The 19,708-nt window shown below is 33.3% G+C and overlaps 1 protein-coding gene across 1 annotated transcript; it reads right to left on the bottom strand.

Moving 5' to 3' along the window:
• Positions 1–4,776: 4,776 nt before the first annotated feature.
• LOC123700390 lies at positions 4,777–5,421 on the bottom strand. Its single transcript, XM_045647592.1, has one exon. The coding sequence runs from the start codon at positions 5,419–5,421 to the stop codon at positions 4,777–4,779; it is 645 nt and encodes a 214-aa protein (XP_045503548.1).
• Positions 5,422–19,708: the final 14,287 nt, after the last annotated feature.

Below are 19,708 nucleotides of genomic sequence, written 5' to 3' on the forward strand. Positions count from 1 at the left end.
TTGGTTCATTGCATTTGGTGTATATGTTGTACACATTGACAGTTCTATTAAAACGTTAAAAGTTTGTGTACATTTAATTGTATTGATTTCACTGAAACGATAGAACGATTTAAAATGAAATTTTAGGATATACAAACTTATTCTTAGCACAGAATTATAACTAATAACCAGCTATAAAAAAAAAAAAAATTATGGCGATTATTAACAGGTGTTGTTGGCTTCATTTACATTTTTCAGTGCCTTGAAAATCGGGTATTTAAATTTTTTACGATAGATAAAATATATTTTTTAAAAGCTAAAGCGCGTTATAAGAAAAAATAATTATATTATGAAGTATGTGAAATGATACACATGTGAAATTCTTATCGATTTCAATATCTCTCTATTTTGCATCAATATAGTATTTATTGTTATTTGAACTATAATTAGTTATTAGTTTTATATTTTATCATAATATTATATTTAACATCGAGTTGCTTGGAGGAAATCGCTCATGGGCGGTAAAGTCGCTCTTTGTACATCTACATTATAAGCTATCTCAACCATGTATCAAACTATATTTCTATGTATGTGCAATTGTACAATAAAGAGTATTTATTCATTCATTCATTCACTATAATCAATACAAATACCTAATTCCAAATTAGCAACAAACAGAGTATTCTTCCAATAATGATCAAAAATATCTTTTGTTTTCGTTCATTGAACTCTGCTAGTTTGGCTTTCCCTTTATCAAAATATATTGTATGGAGTTCGGTGAAATAAATGTTTGTTTTAGTACGATAGTGTTTTCAATTGGGGCTTTAATAATACAAGCCATGATATGAATTAGGTATCGTGCCAATCAATTTTAGGCTTTAATGTCATTGGTGAAGGTGTATTTTCAATTATTTACTTATTTGTAATGTAAATGTGCTAAAATTGTATAAATGTTGCATTAACCCTACTAGATAATATGTAATTTGTTATCACAAAGGTATTAAAAAAAAAATTTGTTGTTAAAAACCTATTAAATACATAAAACATTGATAGATACACCTTACCGATTACCGATACCGATTTGGTTACAAGTCCAAAAAAAACAACAAGGAAATCTATTCTATCCAAGAACATAAAATCTTTAAAAATATCTTCAAAACCGACAGAATTCGAAACTCACTTCAAATCTCGAAATTCCAAGAAAATTATCAGGCGAATAATTCCTTTTAATGCTGAATGGTAGTAAAAAGGGCACTTCTTAAACTTCTCGCATTTAGTATTCATGAACAGACTGCGAATCGGTTCTATTTCATTCCAACGTATTCAGAATCTGGACTCATATATCTCTAGTGCTATTTGAAAGGATCATGATTATGATCGCCTACTTGTTTCAGTGGTTGACGCGTGACAGAGAAACTGGTCCTGGGTTCGATTCCTCCTGGAAACGGGCGAAGTTTAGGTCTGGCAGGATACAGAAGGCTGATCACCTACTTGTCCCTGAAGAAAAATCCCCTTAGGGCAGATGCATTATGTTTCCCTGATCGATTTTTTGGTTATGCAGGCATTTTTTGGTTATGCATAGAGGCAGATGTTTCCCTGATCGATTTGGGGTAAGCCCCACTTTGGGACACGGGACCTTACATGATTATGACTATCTTGTACTACCTTGACTTTTGACTTCAGATTTAGCATATCAGTTATCATGATTTCTTATAGCAGTTTTATTTCCATTGTGGGCAAGTGATGGCGATAGACGACCTATATAGTGCTTTTAATTATGTTGCTTTTAATTTGTTCACTGATTATTGATGTGATGTCATGCCTTAAATTTTAATAAAAATATGAAAAAGCGCTTGTAATTCTGTAAAGCTATAATATTTAGGTCAATATGGCGCGGGTGTACGTACTTTTAACGTCTATAATGCCAGAATCCATTTTTTGGTATATTTAAAAAAAATAAATAAAAAAAGACGTGTGGCATCCGGGGACTGTCGCGGTAAAGCTATTGCATAGCATGCCTTCAAGCCACACCTCCGACCCCGTCGGAGTGGGGAGCGTGAGGTTTTTTCGTTACGGAATTTCTCGATTCGGTCCCCGCGCTCAAGGCCCGCGATAGAAGCTATGCAGTAGCTTAAAAATTATCTACCTTGTTAACAATATTTTTTCGAATAGTTGTATAAAATCGTCTTGGTTAGACTGGACTCATTTACATATGGGTTTTCCTTATTTCCTTGCGGTACAAATGTCCTTAGATCTCATTAGAATTCTAGACGTCTAGTCTTGCCCGAGTTGTACTAATTAGGAATTTAATTAGTATTGTGGTCCTACACTTGTCTCATGCAGGCTTTTTCCTTTACAAATGGAAAAAAGTAAATCTTTATTGCCTTATAGTGTAGTGTATAAGAAAATTGCTATTGCATAGCTTCTATCGCGGGCCTTGAGCGCGGGGACCGAATCGATAAATTCCGTAACGAAAAAACCTCACGCTCCCCACTCCGACGGGCGGAGGTGTGGCTTGAAGGCACAGACATGTCTTGAAGGCATAGCATGCATTAGCTTTACCGCGGCAGTCCCCGAGTGCCACACGTCGTTTTTTTTTAATTATAAGTTAATTGAAATACATATTTTGCTTATCAATCCATTATATACGAATACAAACTGTATGTCGGAAAAGAGGTTGCAATGAGAAAAATAATTGCAAAATATTTCTGGACATCAGGTCACAAAATGTTTACAACCGAACTATAAATCTATCTTTCTTTTATAAGTACCTACAGTAATATTAAAAAAAATCATACATACCTACATAATATTATAATATGAACATAATAGCTATCTACTGGCAAAATATAACAAAACATTACAGATGTTTTTTTTTGTCTAGAATCATAATTGAATAAATATTTTAATTAAACAACAAACAATTATAATTATTTCTCAATATTTATTGCGAATGAAATTAATTACAATTTGGTTTGAGGAAGTTCTTTTTGATCTCTCAAATGCTTTGATTGGAAATAAAAAATACATTTCCAATTGATTTTAAAAGGCTGTATTTATTAGAAAATAGAAATAAATATAAAATATAAATATAAAAAATATAAATGTACATTAATATTTATAATGAATCTTATTTCAATGTTTGTTTTTGAAATACGTATATTTTTTGTTGTTAAGTACTATAAAAATTAATCCATACTAATATTATAAAAGTAACTCTGTCTGTCTGTCTGTTACTCAATCACGCCTGAACCAATTTGCATGAAATTTGGTATGGAGATATTTTGATACCCGAGAAAGGACACAGGCTACTTTTCACCCCAGGAAATAGGATAGATTTTATCCTGGAATTCCCACGGAAACGGGAACTATGCGGGTTTTTCTTTGACTGCGCGGGATAAGATGCGGGTGGAAAGCTAGTTGGTTATAAGTTTTTTAATGAATGATAACGTCCGGTTTTAACGTTTGAGAATCATGGTGAGTCTATAAGTAGGTAATAAAAAAACAAAATAATATAAGAAAAAGTCCTCTCTAATCTACACATTTTTCAAATAAAAAAGATCTCTTACAGCAATCATCAGTGACAAAACTGGGACACTTATTCAGAGGTCATTTAAATATAAAGAGCCTCCAAGTCTATTCAATCCCAAAATTTGCTGATGGAGCATTTTTAAATGTAGCTATTCATTTAACGACTACAATTTGAGGTTATATCGGTCATACTTACTTAATAATGACGTAATATTAATGTAATAAAGTTAACGCCTACAAAGGGTTGTTATTAACATCATAAATCTAAATGAAAGACATCGGCTGGTTGAAATTTATTAAATTTTCCGTGGCCTATTGAAATATTGAAGGTGATTAGGGCTTTAGAAATTTGCTCGGGACTTTTTTTGTTGTGTTGAAATATATTTTAAATAGGGGTTCAGTGTTTTCAGTTTTTTTAAAGGTATATTTGAAGTTTTAGATACAATATGAAAATATTAATGTAATTATTAAAAGCGTAGGTATATCGTGAATTTATTTCTCAACGTTTAATTATTTATTTTAAAGGTTTACTTGCATCCAAACCATGGCTTTTGAAGTTAGGGTTGTCAAAATTAGAAAAAGGCAATTCCATATTACTATCAATAGAGTTTAACAATAAAATATTATACTTTGTGTAATTATAGGTATTTTATTATCTGTTTTAATACCAGAAATACATTTCTTGAGTAATAAAAAGAATCGTAAGGAAGGAAGATTTTATTATAAAAACACTTTCCTAACTGCTTTGCTCTATATTAAAGTCTAAATAAATTTCTGACTTTAAACGCCCCTAAGGCCTAACTTAAGGTAACTTTCATACGTAAGTTACGTTTAACACTCTTAAACTTTTGAACAAAATATAAATATTTTATTAAGTTATTTTCAAATGTAGTCAGGTGACAACCCTATTGCTAAATTGACTCGCACACCCGTGTTTGCCCGATCGGTGGACGGAGGCAATTATCCGTGACAAATAAACAGTAGTACACTCAGATTTAATCTGACACCTACCTGTATGCGATCAATTCATACATTGTGAATAGACTAATACAAGCGACGTTCTGAATCGTGCTATTGAAATTCTAAAATTGAATATTCGCTGCACATGTATAATTGCAATGTATGCTATTAAACTGAAAAAATCATAATGTGTACAGTACCGTCCGTACAAAATCTACTAAACCAAATTTCATGCTGTTTACACCAATTGATAGCACGATGCTCGAGAAAAGTTTAGTCTTCTTCTTCTTCCTTTGCCTTATCCCTTTATTTGGGGTCGGCTCTCCTCGTTCTCATGCGCCAGGATGGTCTATCCTGGGTTGTCTGTTTATTCAATTGGGCTCTCTCCATGTCTTTTGATATGGTAGACCACCAGGTGGCGGGGGGACGTCCCAGACCCCTTCTTCTATTTGGCAAGTTTAGTGCCCTCCTTACTACGTGGTTTTCTTCACGCCTCATTACGTGTCCATACCATCTAAGACGCTGTTCGGTGAGTTTCTCTGAGATGGGAGCGACCTTGAAACTTCCTCTGATGTACTCATTGCGCACTTTATCAAGTCTAGTTACGCCGGCCGCCCATCTAAGCATTTTCATTTCATTTACATGTACTCTTTGCTCTTGAGCTTTTTTGATTGCCCAGCACTCGGAGCCATACATTAGAGCTGGTCTAACTGCGGTCTTGTATACTTTTCCTTTGGTCTTTATTGGCATCTTTGGATCACATAATACTCCCGTCAGACTCCTCCATTTCTGCCAAGCCACATTGATTCGATGTGTAACGTCAGCATCAATATTGGCATCCGATGATATCATGGACCCCAGATATTTAAATTGTGATACCTTGTTAAGCGGTTTTCCTTGAAGACTTATAGTGCTACGATGTCTAGTGTTAGGGTTATAGATGCATTCCATGTACTCTGTTTTATTTCTGCTTATGCGCAAAAGTTTAGTATATTTTTTTTTAAGAATAAGGCGAGGCGAATGAAGCTGCGGGTGAAAAGCCAGTTTAAATTATATTAAGTTTCCAACATCTACTTGTAACTACGAAGATTAATAATTCACGAAGTCTTTTGTCCCGTATAAAATGTGAAAAAGATGCAATTTACAGCTTAGGCTACTTCTTTATGCAAAAGCAATTAGGGTTGCCTTGACAAAAACTTGTAACCAACGTATTCAAACTTGCAACAGCTAATCTATATTTAATATTATATAGCTGAAGAGTGTGTTTGAACGCGCTAATCTCAACAACCACGGGTCCGATTCAAAAAATTATTTCACTGTTAAATAGTCTATCTATCGAGGAATGCATAGGCTGTATATCATCTCGGTAAGACCAATAGGAGCGGAGCAATGCGGGTAAATCAACGAGACACCAGTAAATAAATAAAGCTCATAAAACTTAACATACTAAATTTGCCACTTCCCTCACTATTTATACAGTAAATACACACCATTCAAAAAACGATTTAAAGACAGTCATTAACATTAAATGCAGCTTTAAAACCTCAATCGCAGATATAACAGTTTGTCATACATTACACTGTCAGTTTGGAAACTCGTAATCTCTCCCCAGAGTAATGGATTATGCTTTATATAAAAGTTCCTTTAGCGATCATGCGACCGTATGAAATGTTGCAGCGTATTTCGTATTGGAGAATATTTATTTTATTGCTTGCGTTATTATTCCAGTATAGTCTGTGGAATAGGAAGTTAGATTGCTAACATTACAATAGTATAAATTACCTTATCTATAGTATAGGGTAGGTACTAATATTATGTCACGGATGAATTCTACACATACCCGTGGCCCTGTCGCTGATGCGGCTTGACGGAACACAGTGGGGTTTTGGTCGGTAGGAATCCGACATAACCCACGGCCTCTTCCCCGGAGACCGTGGGTATCTATGCAAGATTTCCCCACTAAAAAAAAAAAAAAAAGGTACTAATATTATAAAGCTGAAGAGTCTGTTTGTTTGCTTTTTTGAACGCGCTAATCTCAGAAACTACAGGTCCGATTTGCAAAATTCCTTCGGTGTTAGAAAGCCCATTTATCGAGGAAGGCTATAGGCTATATATCATTACGCTACGACCAACAGGAGCGAAGCCATGCGGGTGAAACCGCGAAGCACAGCTAGTTATTGATAAAATTACAATAACATCAATCCGTTTAGGGCACGTAATGGGGAATATTCAATATTCATGTTTTTCTTTTTTGTCTTAAATTAATAGTTTACTATTTTATAACGTAGAAAAAAATATTAATGGGCTTCAAAATACTCTAGATATTTTTAAAAATGAAATTTAAATCTTTTAAAAAATGTAAGCAGTTCAAACGCCGCCATTGTGCGCGCGCTTTGCGTGACGTCACATGACACGTCCAGTGGGTGTTTACCTTGTGTTTATTATGGAGTATGGAGTGATGATTCATACAATGTCGTGTCAAATGACGTCACATTTCGTTCGACCAGTGGTGGCGCGTTCTGGCAGTTTGAATTTCGCTCACTTATTTTGCACTTTTTGAATATTATTTTAAGGGTTTAATTAAAAAGTAAATAAAAAAAAATCCTTTTCATTATAATATTACGATAATAAGTATTCGAGAAAAAAATATTTTAAAATTTTATGCATATTCCCTATTATTAAATAATTCAATAGATGATAATTGATGATAATTCTTTATCTCATTGTGGCAGAGCAAATAATGTAGAAATATTATTTGAAATGGGAATTTTATTCACGTCGATTCTGTCACTTTTCATCAAAGTAGTAAGACTTATTTTTCAGACCATAGCACGATTTACATGCATTAATTAATATACATTAAAACCATGACTGAGGCTGACAATTATTAGATTACCTTTACCATCCCCAGAAACGTATTCACATGAACACTGCATTGTGAACCTGGGAACTAGGATATTGTCAAATAAGTCAGTCAAGCATGATTTCCCAGTATGCGCACCTGATGCATGACCCTTGAGATTTACATTGACAAGGCTATAACACTGTTCTGATATATTATTCAGGTGCAATATCAAATTAATATAATAATAGTTAGTTAAAATTTTGGTTACAGCGGTTGATATCGATGGTTATTAGGCAACAGCTTGCCAATAAAGAAAGGAAGTAAAAAGGAATGTGTGCAATGTGCATGTACTAGTGTACACACGTCAGAAGTGAAACTTATTTATGAGCTTATTTTTCAAAAAATAATTTACTATATGCAACTTTACAGAAATAATATGTCGAATCACGCGTGGTAGGGATAAGAAAAAGATGGCGCGTAACGGAAAAATGTTACACTAAATTTTTTTCCAACCCCGATAAAGAAGTTTCACTTCAAAAACTGCTAGGCATAACCTACCAACTACATATTTATGCTAGATGTGAAAGAGTGTTTTTAAGAGAAAAACCGCGGAAAAATAATGGAATATTTTTTATGAACAATAGAGGCGCTTGATCGCGTCGCCTTGTAAGTGAAGGTATCCGGCTAATCTACGTTTCATAAAAATCGGGTCAGTAGTTTTGTTAGGATGAGGTAACAAATCCAAACATTCAGTGACTACCCATACTGTATTATTCTTTAAAAATTTCACTTACATCACGATCCTAAAGATTTTAAATGGATTTTTAGTTGCTATTTTTCCTCCGAGGTGCATGTAGTGGAATTCAGAGGAATACCAGGTAATGCAGACATATTTCAACGTCACAAAGAAGTAGTTCGTGGAAAAGAAATCCTATATAATACTGCTATCTGAACGTGTTTCTTACGTAAATAATTTGTTATTTGAGCTGGCACAGTGAACTTACCGTCTTATGAATTTTTTTCATAACCCTGTTGTTTGTAATAGTTTTGCTGTAGGAAAGAAAATGTAGTGAACTAAGATAGTATTTATTTAAAATTTAATGTAGGTAAATATGCAGCAGTATCTGAATTGGGGTTAGGTATAATAGTTTGATTGTGGCGGTAATTGACAAAAATTGCTATAAATAAAATTATGGACGGGAGAAGTACATAAAATGCGTGTAAACGTTTAAAAATAAAAATAAAACTTTTAGAGCTAACAAATATAAATTTTAGATTGATCCTATAATTTTCATTAATTTTAATCGATAGTTTAGTATAAAGAATATAAAGAACTGAAAAATATTCCACATTTTACATTTTTACAACCATATTTATTATAACGTCATTATATTATCATGAAATCAAACAACTTTAATCAAAAAATTCCCTACACAAAACGAAATCAAAACGTCACAAATGGAAGCGGAACCAAGAAAATCTCATTTAAAACTTAACTAGAATATGAATAATAAATAGCTGGTACGTTTAAAACAAACATATTTTTGTGGTTTGTCAGAACTTGTGTTTGTTACGAAGTTCCAGCGCTTATCATAAATCAAGTAGACTGTGGAATAAAAGAAGTTTCTAGATGCAGCGCTATGCCATTAATAAACATTGTAAACAAGTAAGAGATAGCAAGTTTTTGAAATATGTTTTTAATGTTTTTATAATGCATGCTTCCCGGTGTTTGTCCCGCGGCTGTTCGATCGCTTCGTTGTGAAAACGCTGTAGCTGATTCGTGGTGGTTAAATCTATACTAATATTATAAAGCTGGAGAGTTTGTTTGTTTGAACGCGCTAATCTCGGGAACTATTGGTCCGATTTGAAAAATTATTTCAGTGTTAGATAGCCCATTTATCGAGGAAGGTTATAGGCTATAATATATCATCACGCTAAGACCAACAGGAGCGGCGCCACACGGGTGAAACCGTGGCACGCAGCTAGTTTAGGTACTATAAACATAAAAACAAGAATGATCTTAAGATATGATTAAGATATGATCTTATGATCTTACCTATGATTATTTCATATAGTGTTATAAATAAACATTTATTAAGAAAATAAAGTAACCAATTATAATAAGAATAGAAGCGAATCCACGAAGCCCCGAACAAATGCACCAAAATAAAATTATTAGGTCGGAACCGTCGTAGCACGTTCCTGAACGTGACAAAATTCAATTACTTACGTATTTTTATTGGTATATTTTAGGGAAGTTATCTTCAAGCCTTTCTTAGGAACAAGCCTTTTAGAGAGATAAAAGAGGTAGGTATTTAGGTTATTAATATAACACTAATCATGGTTATTTTACTAATTGTGTCGTTTTTCTGGGAAGAATTAATTTAATATGAATAAATAAATAAATATTTATTTAAGCGTAAATTGTTTTGTACTATAGTTCCATTATATTCCCCTAATATTACAACAACATGTACAATACATAAGATAGATACATAAGGTTTAGTTAACACTAGCTGTTCCCCGCGGTTTCACCCGCATTGCTCCGCTCCTGTTGGTCTGCGTGATGATATATACCTAGCCTATAGCCTTCCTCGATAAATGGGCTATCTAACACCGAAAGAACTTTTCAAATCGGACCAGTAGCTCCCGAGATAAGTGCGTTCAAACAAACAAACAAACTCTTCAGATTTTTAACATTAATATAGATTATAATAAAACATTGATTATTCCTCTCAAAACATAAGTTAGATTTATTCAATTAATTTTACTTCTTAATAAAGTATTTGAACTTAAACTGAACACTTAATTTAGTATGACCTAGATACAATAATTTTATCCGAAAATATCGAAACACTAAAACATCGCGATTTTTCCTGACACTCCAATTAACAACATACCGATAGTAATCCGGCCAATTTCGCTAATAATTGATCGATATCACCGTAATATGTAGTGTTCAGAGCAAATAATAATCTAATTTAAAGATAATTAAGTTTGTATCGGTACTTGGATAAACCAAATTGTGGTTGAAATGAGGGTAGTCTCGATTAGACTATGATTAAAAAGTCGATATTAATATTATGTTGCTAGTTGCTGATATAAAAATAGTGAGTCATGAAGGGTGTCGCTTTATATTGTTGAAATAATTTTCAGAATCGCTTCAGTAGTTTTAGAGTTATCATTACATAGTATATAACAAACTCAATGTGTATGTATACTAAGATCTAAAAATATGCTACGTGTTTTGATGTGATTTTTTTTTAATATAGAGTGGTTCTCGTCTTTTAGACTTTTAATTAAAAGATCAAAGCAGACGGAAAGCTAGTTTCGTGTAAAGACACAAACCGTCTTTATAAATTACTAGCCTACCGCCCGCGGTTTCGCCCGCTTTGTCTAAAACCTAATAAATTATATACTAAAACCTTCCACTTGAATTACTCTATCTATTAAAAAAAAACGCATCAAAATCCGTTGCGTAGTTTTAAAGATTTAAGCATACAAAGGGTCATAGGAACAGAGAAAGCGACTTTGTTTTATACTATGTAGTGACTAGACACAGGAGTACTCAAACAATATTATACATTTTGATATGAACACGCAAAATACCTACCAACTTTAGAAAGTTTCCTCCAAAATGATAGATTATTTGTAAACCTGTAAATAAATTAAAGGAATACAGTTTAATGTTGAAGATACTAACTGAGTTTCTCTTTTAGTGTTGAATAATTAAAAGGTCAGAGTTATTTTTGTTTAGCGACTGCGCCAATCAATGAAAATATATTATCTTTTTCTTATTAGCATTTTCATATTGTTTGAATTTTGACTTGAGTTATTTTGAATAATTAATTGCGACGTTCGTGTCTGTTTAGTCAATCCATACTTCCATACTTAATATTATAATTGCGAAAGTAACTCTGTTTGTCTATTGCTCAATCACGCCTTAACTACTGAACCAATTTGTATGAAATTTGTTATAGAGATATTTTGATACCCGAGAAAGGACATAGGCTACTTTTTACCCCGAGAAAAATGATAGGTTTTATCGCGGAAATCTAGTTTGGAAAGCTAGTTTGTACATAAAACGTATTCTTCCAGGACTAAGAACCGGTTTCTAAATTAAGTATTGGCTTGATTAAGGTTTGAGAAAGCTTATGTCACTTACCAGAAAATATTTAAGTAACATATTTTAAAGTATGATTTGAGACGTTCTTACCGTCAAATACTTACTCAGTTCAGAAACCGGCCGTAAGTACATTATGATTCTGCGATCTTTTGTTATTTCTATATTATAACATTTAGTACAATTTCTATTTATCGGAATATTAAAAGCGTTTTTCCATAAAATAAAAGTAACATTTGTTTCGATATCAATACTAATTACCCGAATCCCGAGGCTTTGAAACAGAACAAAAAGTCAAATATTTTTTATTATAAGCAATGTTTCCGATTTAATAAGCTTTGACCAGCGAGCATTGCTTTGACAAATAATGAAAATAAAAGGTCCATTGACTGAATGAAATGTAAAATAAGCGTATTATGTTTTATTATTTTATTTTTAAAAATAACTGGATTATTACTTGTTAGCAGATAATTTGATAAATCGACAGCCAATTAAAGGGGATTTTGTACAGAATGTTTTTATAAACAGATCAAAGTATAATGTAAATCGTGAATTGTAAGTCGTTAACGAGCTTAATAAATTAAAACAAACATTTATTGTAAAATTTAAATATAATACAGATTGAAACAAAATACCATTACAAAAGGCAATTCATATTTAGTTTTTTGTACCATTCAATAAACTTACCTCTAGATTTTTCCGAGAATTGTAACAGCAAAGATGAAGTAGGTATTCACAACAAATAGATAACTACTTCACATGATAATAGTTTCTTGAAGTATTTATTATCTACTAGGTTTCCGCCCGCGGCTTCGCCCGCGCAGTCAAAGAAAAACTCGCATAGTTCCCGTTCCCGTGGGATTTCTGGGATTGCGTCATTTTCCCGGGATAAGAAGTAGCCTATGTCTTTTCTCGGGTATCAAAATATCTCCATACCAAATTTCATGAAAATTGGTTCAGTAGTTTGCTCGTGATTGAGTAACAGACAGACAGACAGAGTTACTTTCGCATTTATAATATTAGTATGGATTCTATACTAATAATATAAAGCTCAAGGGAATGTTTGTTTAAAAAAAAGGGCTAATCTCAGGCAATACTGCTTGCATTTAATTTTGTAGAAAACTTAACAACTTAAATATCTTCCTCGAATTATGCACACATCTGCAATTTCACTGATCAATTTTCTTGATCGACAAGTACACTAGTACATAGTAGGTGGTCGGTGTTTCCTGCCAGACCACACCTTTTAATTCTTCATCTCCACCAGGAATCGAACTCGGGATTGGTTCTATGCTCGCGTGTACCGAGGAGGCGAACATAGCTAGCCAGAATGTATTTGCAATAGTTGTACCATTATTCTCAAAGCAAATTCTAGTATAATAAGTGACATAGTTAAATATGTGCCTAGGCCAATTCATGTATATTGTATACAATAACAATTCGACTAATTTGTATTGTTAGTAGAATTATATTGAATTATATAGTACTGTATTGTCCGATACAATTGCCTGACATTATTGTATGGAAGCATTGAATCCCTATCAGTCAATTAGCACGAATAATTTGACTTGGTTGTTATTGATTTTTATTGTGTTTACTTATAAATAATTTATTTTATTGTTTTGCTATGAAATTCCTCACAACTTCCTTCGTGTAGGATACGTGTCGACCTGTAGACCTGTAGTAGGAGATTTGTAACTAAGTATTATTTGTTGGTTTAAAAAATCATTATTTCTTTGTTAATGTAAACAAAGTGAAAGTTTTGGAAACAAAGTGTCATTTATAACTAAACATTATACAAATCACTTTTATATCAGAGACTATAAATAATCTTGACCACCGAATGATACATTGACCGTGGGAACGGCCAGTATATCATAATGTTTTTTCTTACTTTACTGCCTTAGTACATAAATAATTTACACAGCTTAAATTTTAATCAAATCAGATTAGCGCAAATTCACCTCAATTATTCCTTGCAAACAAAAACTAAGAGATGCAAGAACATCATTAATTTATAGACTCTCGTCCGGCAGATTAAAGTGAATTGGTTAAACAACATTACCCTTTTGTGCGCGGTTTAATGGCGGACTGAAGGTAGGCAAAAGGAATAGATTAGCGGATCGGGCCGGTGTTAAGATTACGCTCGTTAGCCTGAAATGGGGCGCCTGATACGTATTTGAATAGTACGCTATGTTAGGACGCTATCTTAAAATCAATTAGCGTTTTAATTGAGTTTGTTCTGGGCTCCTTGGCTGGGCCGATTGGTAATAAAATTACGCAGGGCTGCCACGGCTTGACTTTACGGGTTGTATACAGTTTATTGAAGGGAAGACTCAAAGTTATTGATGAGGCGTGATTGGACTTATGATTTTGAATTAATCATTGATTTGGGGTTTTAACAAGTCAATAACTACGTTAAAAACAACCGACTTCAAACTTGCACTTGCAACATTTACAAATACAGACAAAAAAGCTCATAAAATAAAAACTACTGGGCCTATCCGAATAAAATTTTTATGGGACCAATTCGACACCATCCCGCATCGAACAAAAAAAGAATCACGTAAATCGGTTCAGAAACCTCGGAGTAATCGGTGTACATACATAAAAAAACATACCTCCTCCTTTTTTTTGAAGTCGGTTAAAAAATGATGAAGGTCCATAAGAATTAGTTATACTAATAACTAATATAGTACAGTCAATGTTCTTAAAAAAGCATGATAGAATAATAATAATTAATAATAATGTCTACAATATATTGGTCGTAAGCTGGTACAAAAATTAAACATCAAAAAGTAATATTTGTGCGAGGAAAAGTTTTTATTTGTGTTCGTAACGAATGGACAAACGAACGTTGCCTTTGACGGTAGCAAATATTTACCTCCGTGTGGTTTATATACAGCCTAAAGAGTTTACGCTCGATTTATGTTAAGCTCATGCGGTTTAAATGACTCCAACAAGGTTTATAATTATTGTAGTACCTACATTAAATTATCACGGTCCTTAACCAATATTTAGGGTGTATACTGTATAAACGAGGTATTACGGTTAGGGAATATTCTTTCTTTTGCAAGATGCAGTTTCATGATACGAGTACTACCTAGTTTGTATATCTGTGTTCTCATAAGTATAAATATACAATGTATTATTTTATAGGTACTTCTATAGCTTTAGTGAGTTTGTTTATTTGTACCAGTTAACTGAAATATAATAATCACCTGTAGTAACTCAGCCCCCGGAACCACAGACACAATAGAAAATCTATTGTGTCTAATCTACTCTGTCTGGGATTTAAGAAGGTTGAAGGAACATTACTAACTTTTTTAGCATAATATAATTAGTTTAATTTTATTTTTATATTACATTTTTGATGCTGTTCCCTATAACTACTATTTTTAGTACCTTGTAAGTATTAAAATAAATCATAAAATCAACTAAAAATAACGTTCAAAATAAAAGGATAATGGGCTTATTCAACTGTAGAAGCGTGCAAAGTATTAAAAGGAAGATTTTTCTTTCGGATTATTCAGGTACGAACCTCTAACGGCTATTTGCATATCTAAAGAATTTGTAAGTTGCTAATTTTTTGATGTAACGCCCCGAAATATTTTCAAGGAGATTTTCAATTTGGCGTCTTTATAATATTATTTTTATTATAACAAAGGGAGTGCCTTGTTCAAGTGTGGGGTTCGTTATTTTGAATTATTGCACGCCTCATAAGCGAAGCGTTGAGGTGGGTACTACTGTCACTTCGCGCAAAACATCTGATTTTTCAAACTTAAAATGTCTTTATGTATCATACATTGCACTTGTAAGATAATACATACACACACATATTAAGAAAAAACACTATTTTTAACATTCATAATATTTTTGATGTCATTTTTGTTATTTAAACTAGTTAAAAAACAGTTTAAAAAAGTTCTGTCTTGGACGTCCGTGTGTCTGTATGTGCGGAGGATTTTCTTGTTAACACGATAGCGACCGAAATACTTTACTAATCGAGTCTTTTTTTTTCTCTTACGCTTGAGTATGCTCAGGAATAGAACCCTTTCATTTTTCAGGGTCTGATTCGATGTGGTTTAATTGTTATTAAATAAACAAAAAAAAAATATCGACTGTTCTCCATAATTTTAGTATATCTATATAATATATTCTTTATTTTATTTTTTTATATTTACAGTGTACTCAAAATTCACCATTATAAACTCGATTCTTTATACTATAAGCCAAGGTTTAAAAAAATAAGTTGGTAGTCAGTCCCTTAAACCTGCGCAGTTTCACATTTAGGTGGGGCCACAAGAAAAATAGCTCAATTATTACGGTACCGCTTTCTTTACTTTTCCAACTGTTTTATTTTATTTCTTTTTTATATTTATAGTGTACTCTTTATAAATAATCAATTTTATTGTAAAGGATGAGATTATGAGGCGTGCACTTTTGGATTTTCCAAACTATTTATATGTTATTGTTTTTAAAACGTATAAAATGTATGCCTACTTATTTTTAGAATTTCGCAAGAATTTATCAAAGACAATTCGATCAATTATTTTTATTTATTTATTAGTACCTATCTAGTATTTACTAGACTAGAGGTACCAATAAATATAAGCCGAAAACATAGTTATTTTGCTTAAACGCGCTAATCTCAGGAATCATGGGTCCAATTTGAACAATTTGAATAATTATTTCACTGTTAGATAGTCCATCTATCGAGAGGAAGCGAAGGCTGTATATCATCATGCTAAGACTAATAGGAGCGGATAAATACGTGTAATACCGCGGGGCACAATTAGCTGAAAAATGCAATTTGTGGGCTTTACTCTACCGCTAGTACTTTGGTATTCAATCCCTTTTTTTGTCTTATAAATATTCAACCGTATTTTCAAAGAGGGATTTTATTTAAATGTGTTTTGCTATTAAGTTTTATAAGATTGCGTAATTTTCAATTACAGCTTGATAAGGGATCCGGTATGCTGCGTATGTGAAATTAAAATTAACGACCGTTAATGGAACCTGCCTTAAGAACTTGGAGTAATTTTGATGACGTCATTAATGCTTTTAGAGCTTATAAATTAATGAATACAGGTTGATCTAAATATAGGCTGTGTTCAAATAAAGTTTTTGAGATTAGATTCCCTGTTACATTTGATAGTGTATGAAGTATAGATTATGAAAATAATAATAATAATAATATTTTAATTACAGATATTTCATCCATATTTGTGTTAGTATACATTAATCTTAGAAACTATGTTAGTAATACGATTATAAAATTATATTCCATACAAATTAAATTCAAACACAGATTAAAACCATTAAATATTATTCAAATTATCCATTATCCAATTATACTTATTGCATACAATGTAAATTTGCCCACCGCTTAAGGAATGGTCCGTCTACTTTCTCAATTAATGTCTTCAGAATACCATTGGAACTCTCACGCATTCTCCTCATCATAGATGCTGCCCTTTTCCTCATTATCGCGAAAAAATCGTCGGTCTGGCAATTGGCAAACATCTGAGACGCGCTACAGAAGCGTGGAAGCCCCAACAGTACTCTGAAGCCATTGTTATATTGTACACGTAGGACATTGTAAGCCCGCCGCGTAAAAGATAGCCACAGGCTGCAAGTATAAAATGTTTGGCAGTACGCCTTAAATAAAGTTATTTTAGCCTGTGGCGAGCAACGAGCAAATTTTCGTGCGAGCATATTGCAGCGGACTGCCAATGCCCTACGCTCCCTCTCAATATCTTGTATATCATTCATATCTTCTGTCACAATATGCCCTAGATATTTAAACTCTCCTACTTGTTTAAGAGGACTGCCATTAATATACACAGGTGGTATGTCATGTACAGGGACTCCCTTACTTTTAAACACAAGAAGTTCGCATTTTTTTACATTATATTCTAGACCGTGCGAAGCTGCATATGACTCACAAATTTTAATGAGCTGCCTGAGAGCACCAATTGATGGACTCAGCAAGACCATATCATCCGCGTAACTAAGATTATTTATAGTTAGTCCATCGATAGAACACCCGATACCAGTCTTGCTGAGTTCATCAATCAGCTGGTTCACATATATGTTAAAAAGTGTCGTAGACGTCAGGCCGCCCTGTCTAAGGCCGCACTCTAACACATATCTATCAGAATACTCCCCCGCCCATCTGACTGAGTTAAACTGGTTGTTATACCAATATTGCAACACTCTAACAATCTCAAAAGGAACTTCAAGGTATCTTAGTTTTTCCCATAGCTCTTCGTAAGAAACACGATCGTAAGCCTTAGACAGATCAAGAAAAGCTGCGTAAACAGGTGTCTTCCTGTCTGTGTAATATTTCACAGTCTGTTTTAATGTTAATATAGCATGTTCTGTGGAAAGGCCGTGCCTAAACCCAAACTGCGCATCGTTAAAGTTTACACATTTTTGGAGGCGTCGATCGAGCAAGCAGTCAAAAACTTTGCCAAGAATCGCGGCTAGTGAGATTGGTCGGTAATTACCTTTATCTCCGATATCACCCGATTTGTTTTTAACTACTGGAACGACGACGCTCTCCATCATGTCTGCAGGTAGATAGGAATGACGGATACAAAAAGTATACAACATTGCTAGGACTCTGTAAATATGTTGACCCGCGTTTAAAAGGTGTTCTACGCATAAACCATCGTGCCCTGCTGCTTTACCTTTCGCTAGATTTTTTACAGCGAACTTAACATCATTGGCATTAAAAGATATTTCACTTTCTTTTATAGGTAGGCAAGCATGAGACATCCGCTGGGACGACGGTATATTTGGATGTACATGAAAATAATCTTTAAATATATTTGCTATACCTTTTGGCTCCGTCTCTCCATCGACACTCATAGGGAGGCCCGCCCTACAATTCAATTTGTTAGTGGCTTTCCAAAACTTCTTAAAATTTTTATTTTTATGCAAATCTGCTATAATATCCAAGATTCCAATAGAAAAGACTATCGTAGACGTAGGATGTTAAAAGACACATAATTTATACTATATTATATAATTAGTAACTCAGGCCCCGGAACCGCCGCTTGGGGCTTAATAATAGAAGATATAACAAACAACTGTACGCTTTAAAATTGTTAATACATTTTATTCTTCAACAACTAAAATGAACAGAATTTTATAAAAATGTTTCGTAAATGACCGAAATATCATGCCAATAAAAAATAACATGGCCAATTTGATTTATTGATTTCGTTATAAACGCTTATAAATTTAAAACAACGAGAAGAAATGTTCATTTTTCATTTACTTATTTATTGAAAATATGTGTAATTATATGTGTAATTTATTGTATATTATATACTAGCCGCGGTCCGCATGTTTACGTTTTCTCTTCATAAGAACCATCCTTGTATTTCAAGGAATATTATAAACAAAGAATTAAAGTAATCGATATACGAGCTTTGCGCTTACCCACACATTTGGCGATTCATTTTTATTATAATACTACTGGTCCACCCCGGCTTCGCCCGTGATACATATTTCGCAATAAAAGGTAGCCTATGTTCTTTCTCAGGGTCTAAAGATTGTCTGTGCCAAATTTCAACCAAATCGGTTAAGAGGTTTAAGCGGGAAAGCGTAACAGACAGACAGACAGACAGAGTTACTTTCGCATTTATAATATTATACTAGCGGTCCGCCCCGGCTTCGCCCGTGGTACATGTTTACGTTTTCTCTCTATAAGAACCATCCTCGTACTTCAAGGAATTTTATAAAAAAAGAATTAACGAAATCGGATCTGCCGTTCTCGAGCTATGAGCTTACCAACACATTTTGCGATTCATTTTTATAGTATATAAGACTAGCGGTCCGCCCCGGCTTCGCCCGTGGTACATGTTTACGTTTTCTCTACATAAGATCCATCCTCGTACTTCAAGGAATATATTAAAAAAAAGAATTATCGAAATCGGTTCAGCCGTTCTCGAGTTATGCGCTTACCAACACATTTTGCGATTCATTTTTATATATAAGATTATAGTTCTGTAGGGAAGTAGGGATAGAAGTATGTTTGTTTTGTATTGGCTGTTAAATAAATAGTAAGTATTTTTCCTTCTGAATAAAATCAGATTTGCTGTATTCAAATTGGCTGTAGATAAGATCCTGGCTGATAAGTAAGTAAGTAACAAGGCATATCCTATTATAGTATATTATATAAGTTTCTAGTTTAAACTGAATTGGAAAGTGACCTTTTTTGCCATTCAATTTAATATTAATAGGCAGAAAAGTAAGTA

Source organism: Colias croceus, chromosome 19 (genome assembly GCF_905220415.1).
Source record: "Colias croceus chromosome 19, ilColCroc2.1".
Lineage (NCBI taxonomy): Eukaryota > Metazoa > Arthropoda > Insecta > Lepidoptera > Pieridae > Colias > Colias croceus.

What these genes read in the sequence shown, in the direction of transcription:
- LOC123700390 (XM_045647592.1), bottom strand. Translation starts at nt 5,421, where the DNA reads ATGGAATGCATCTATAACCCTAACACTAGACATCGTAGCACTATAAGT.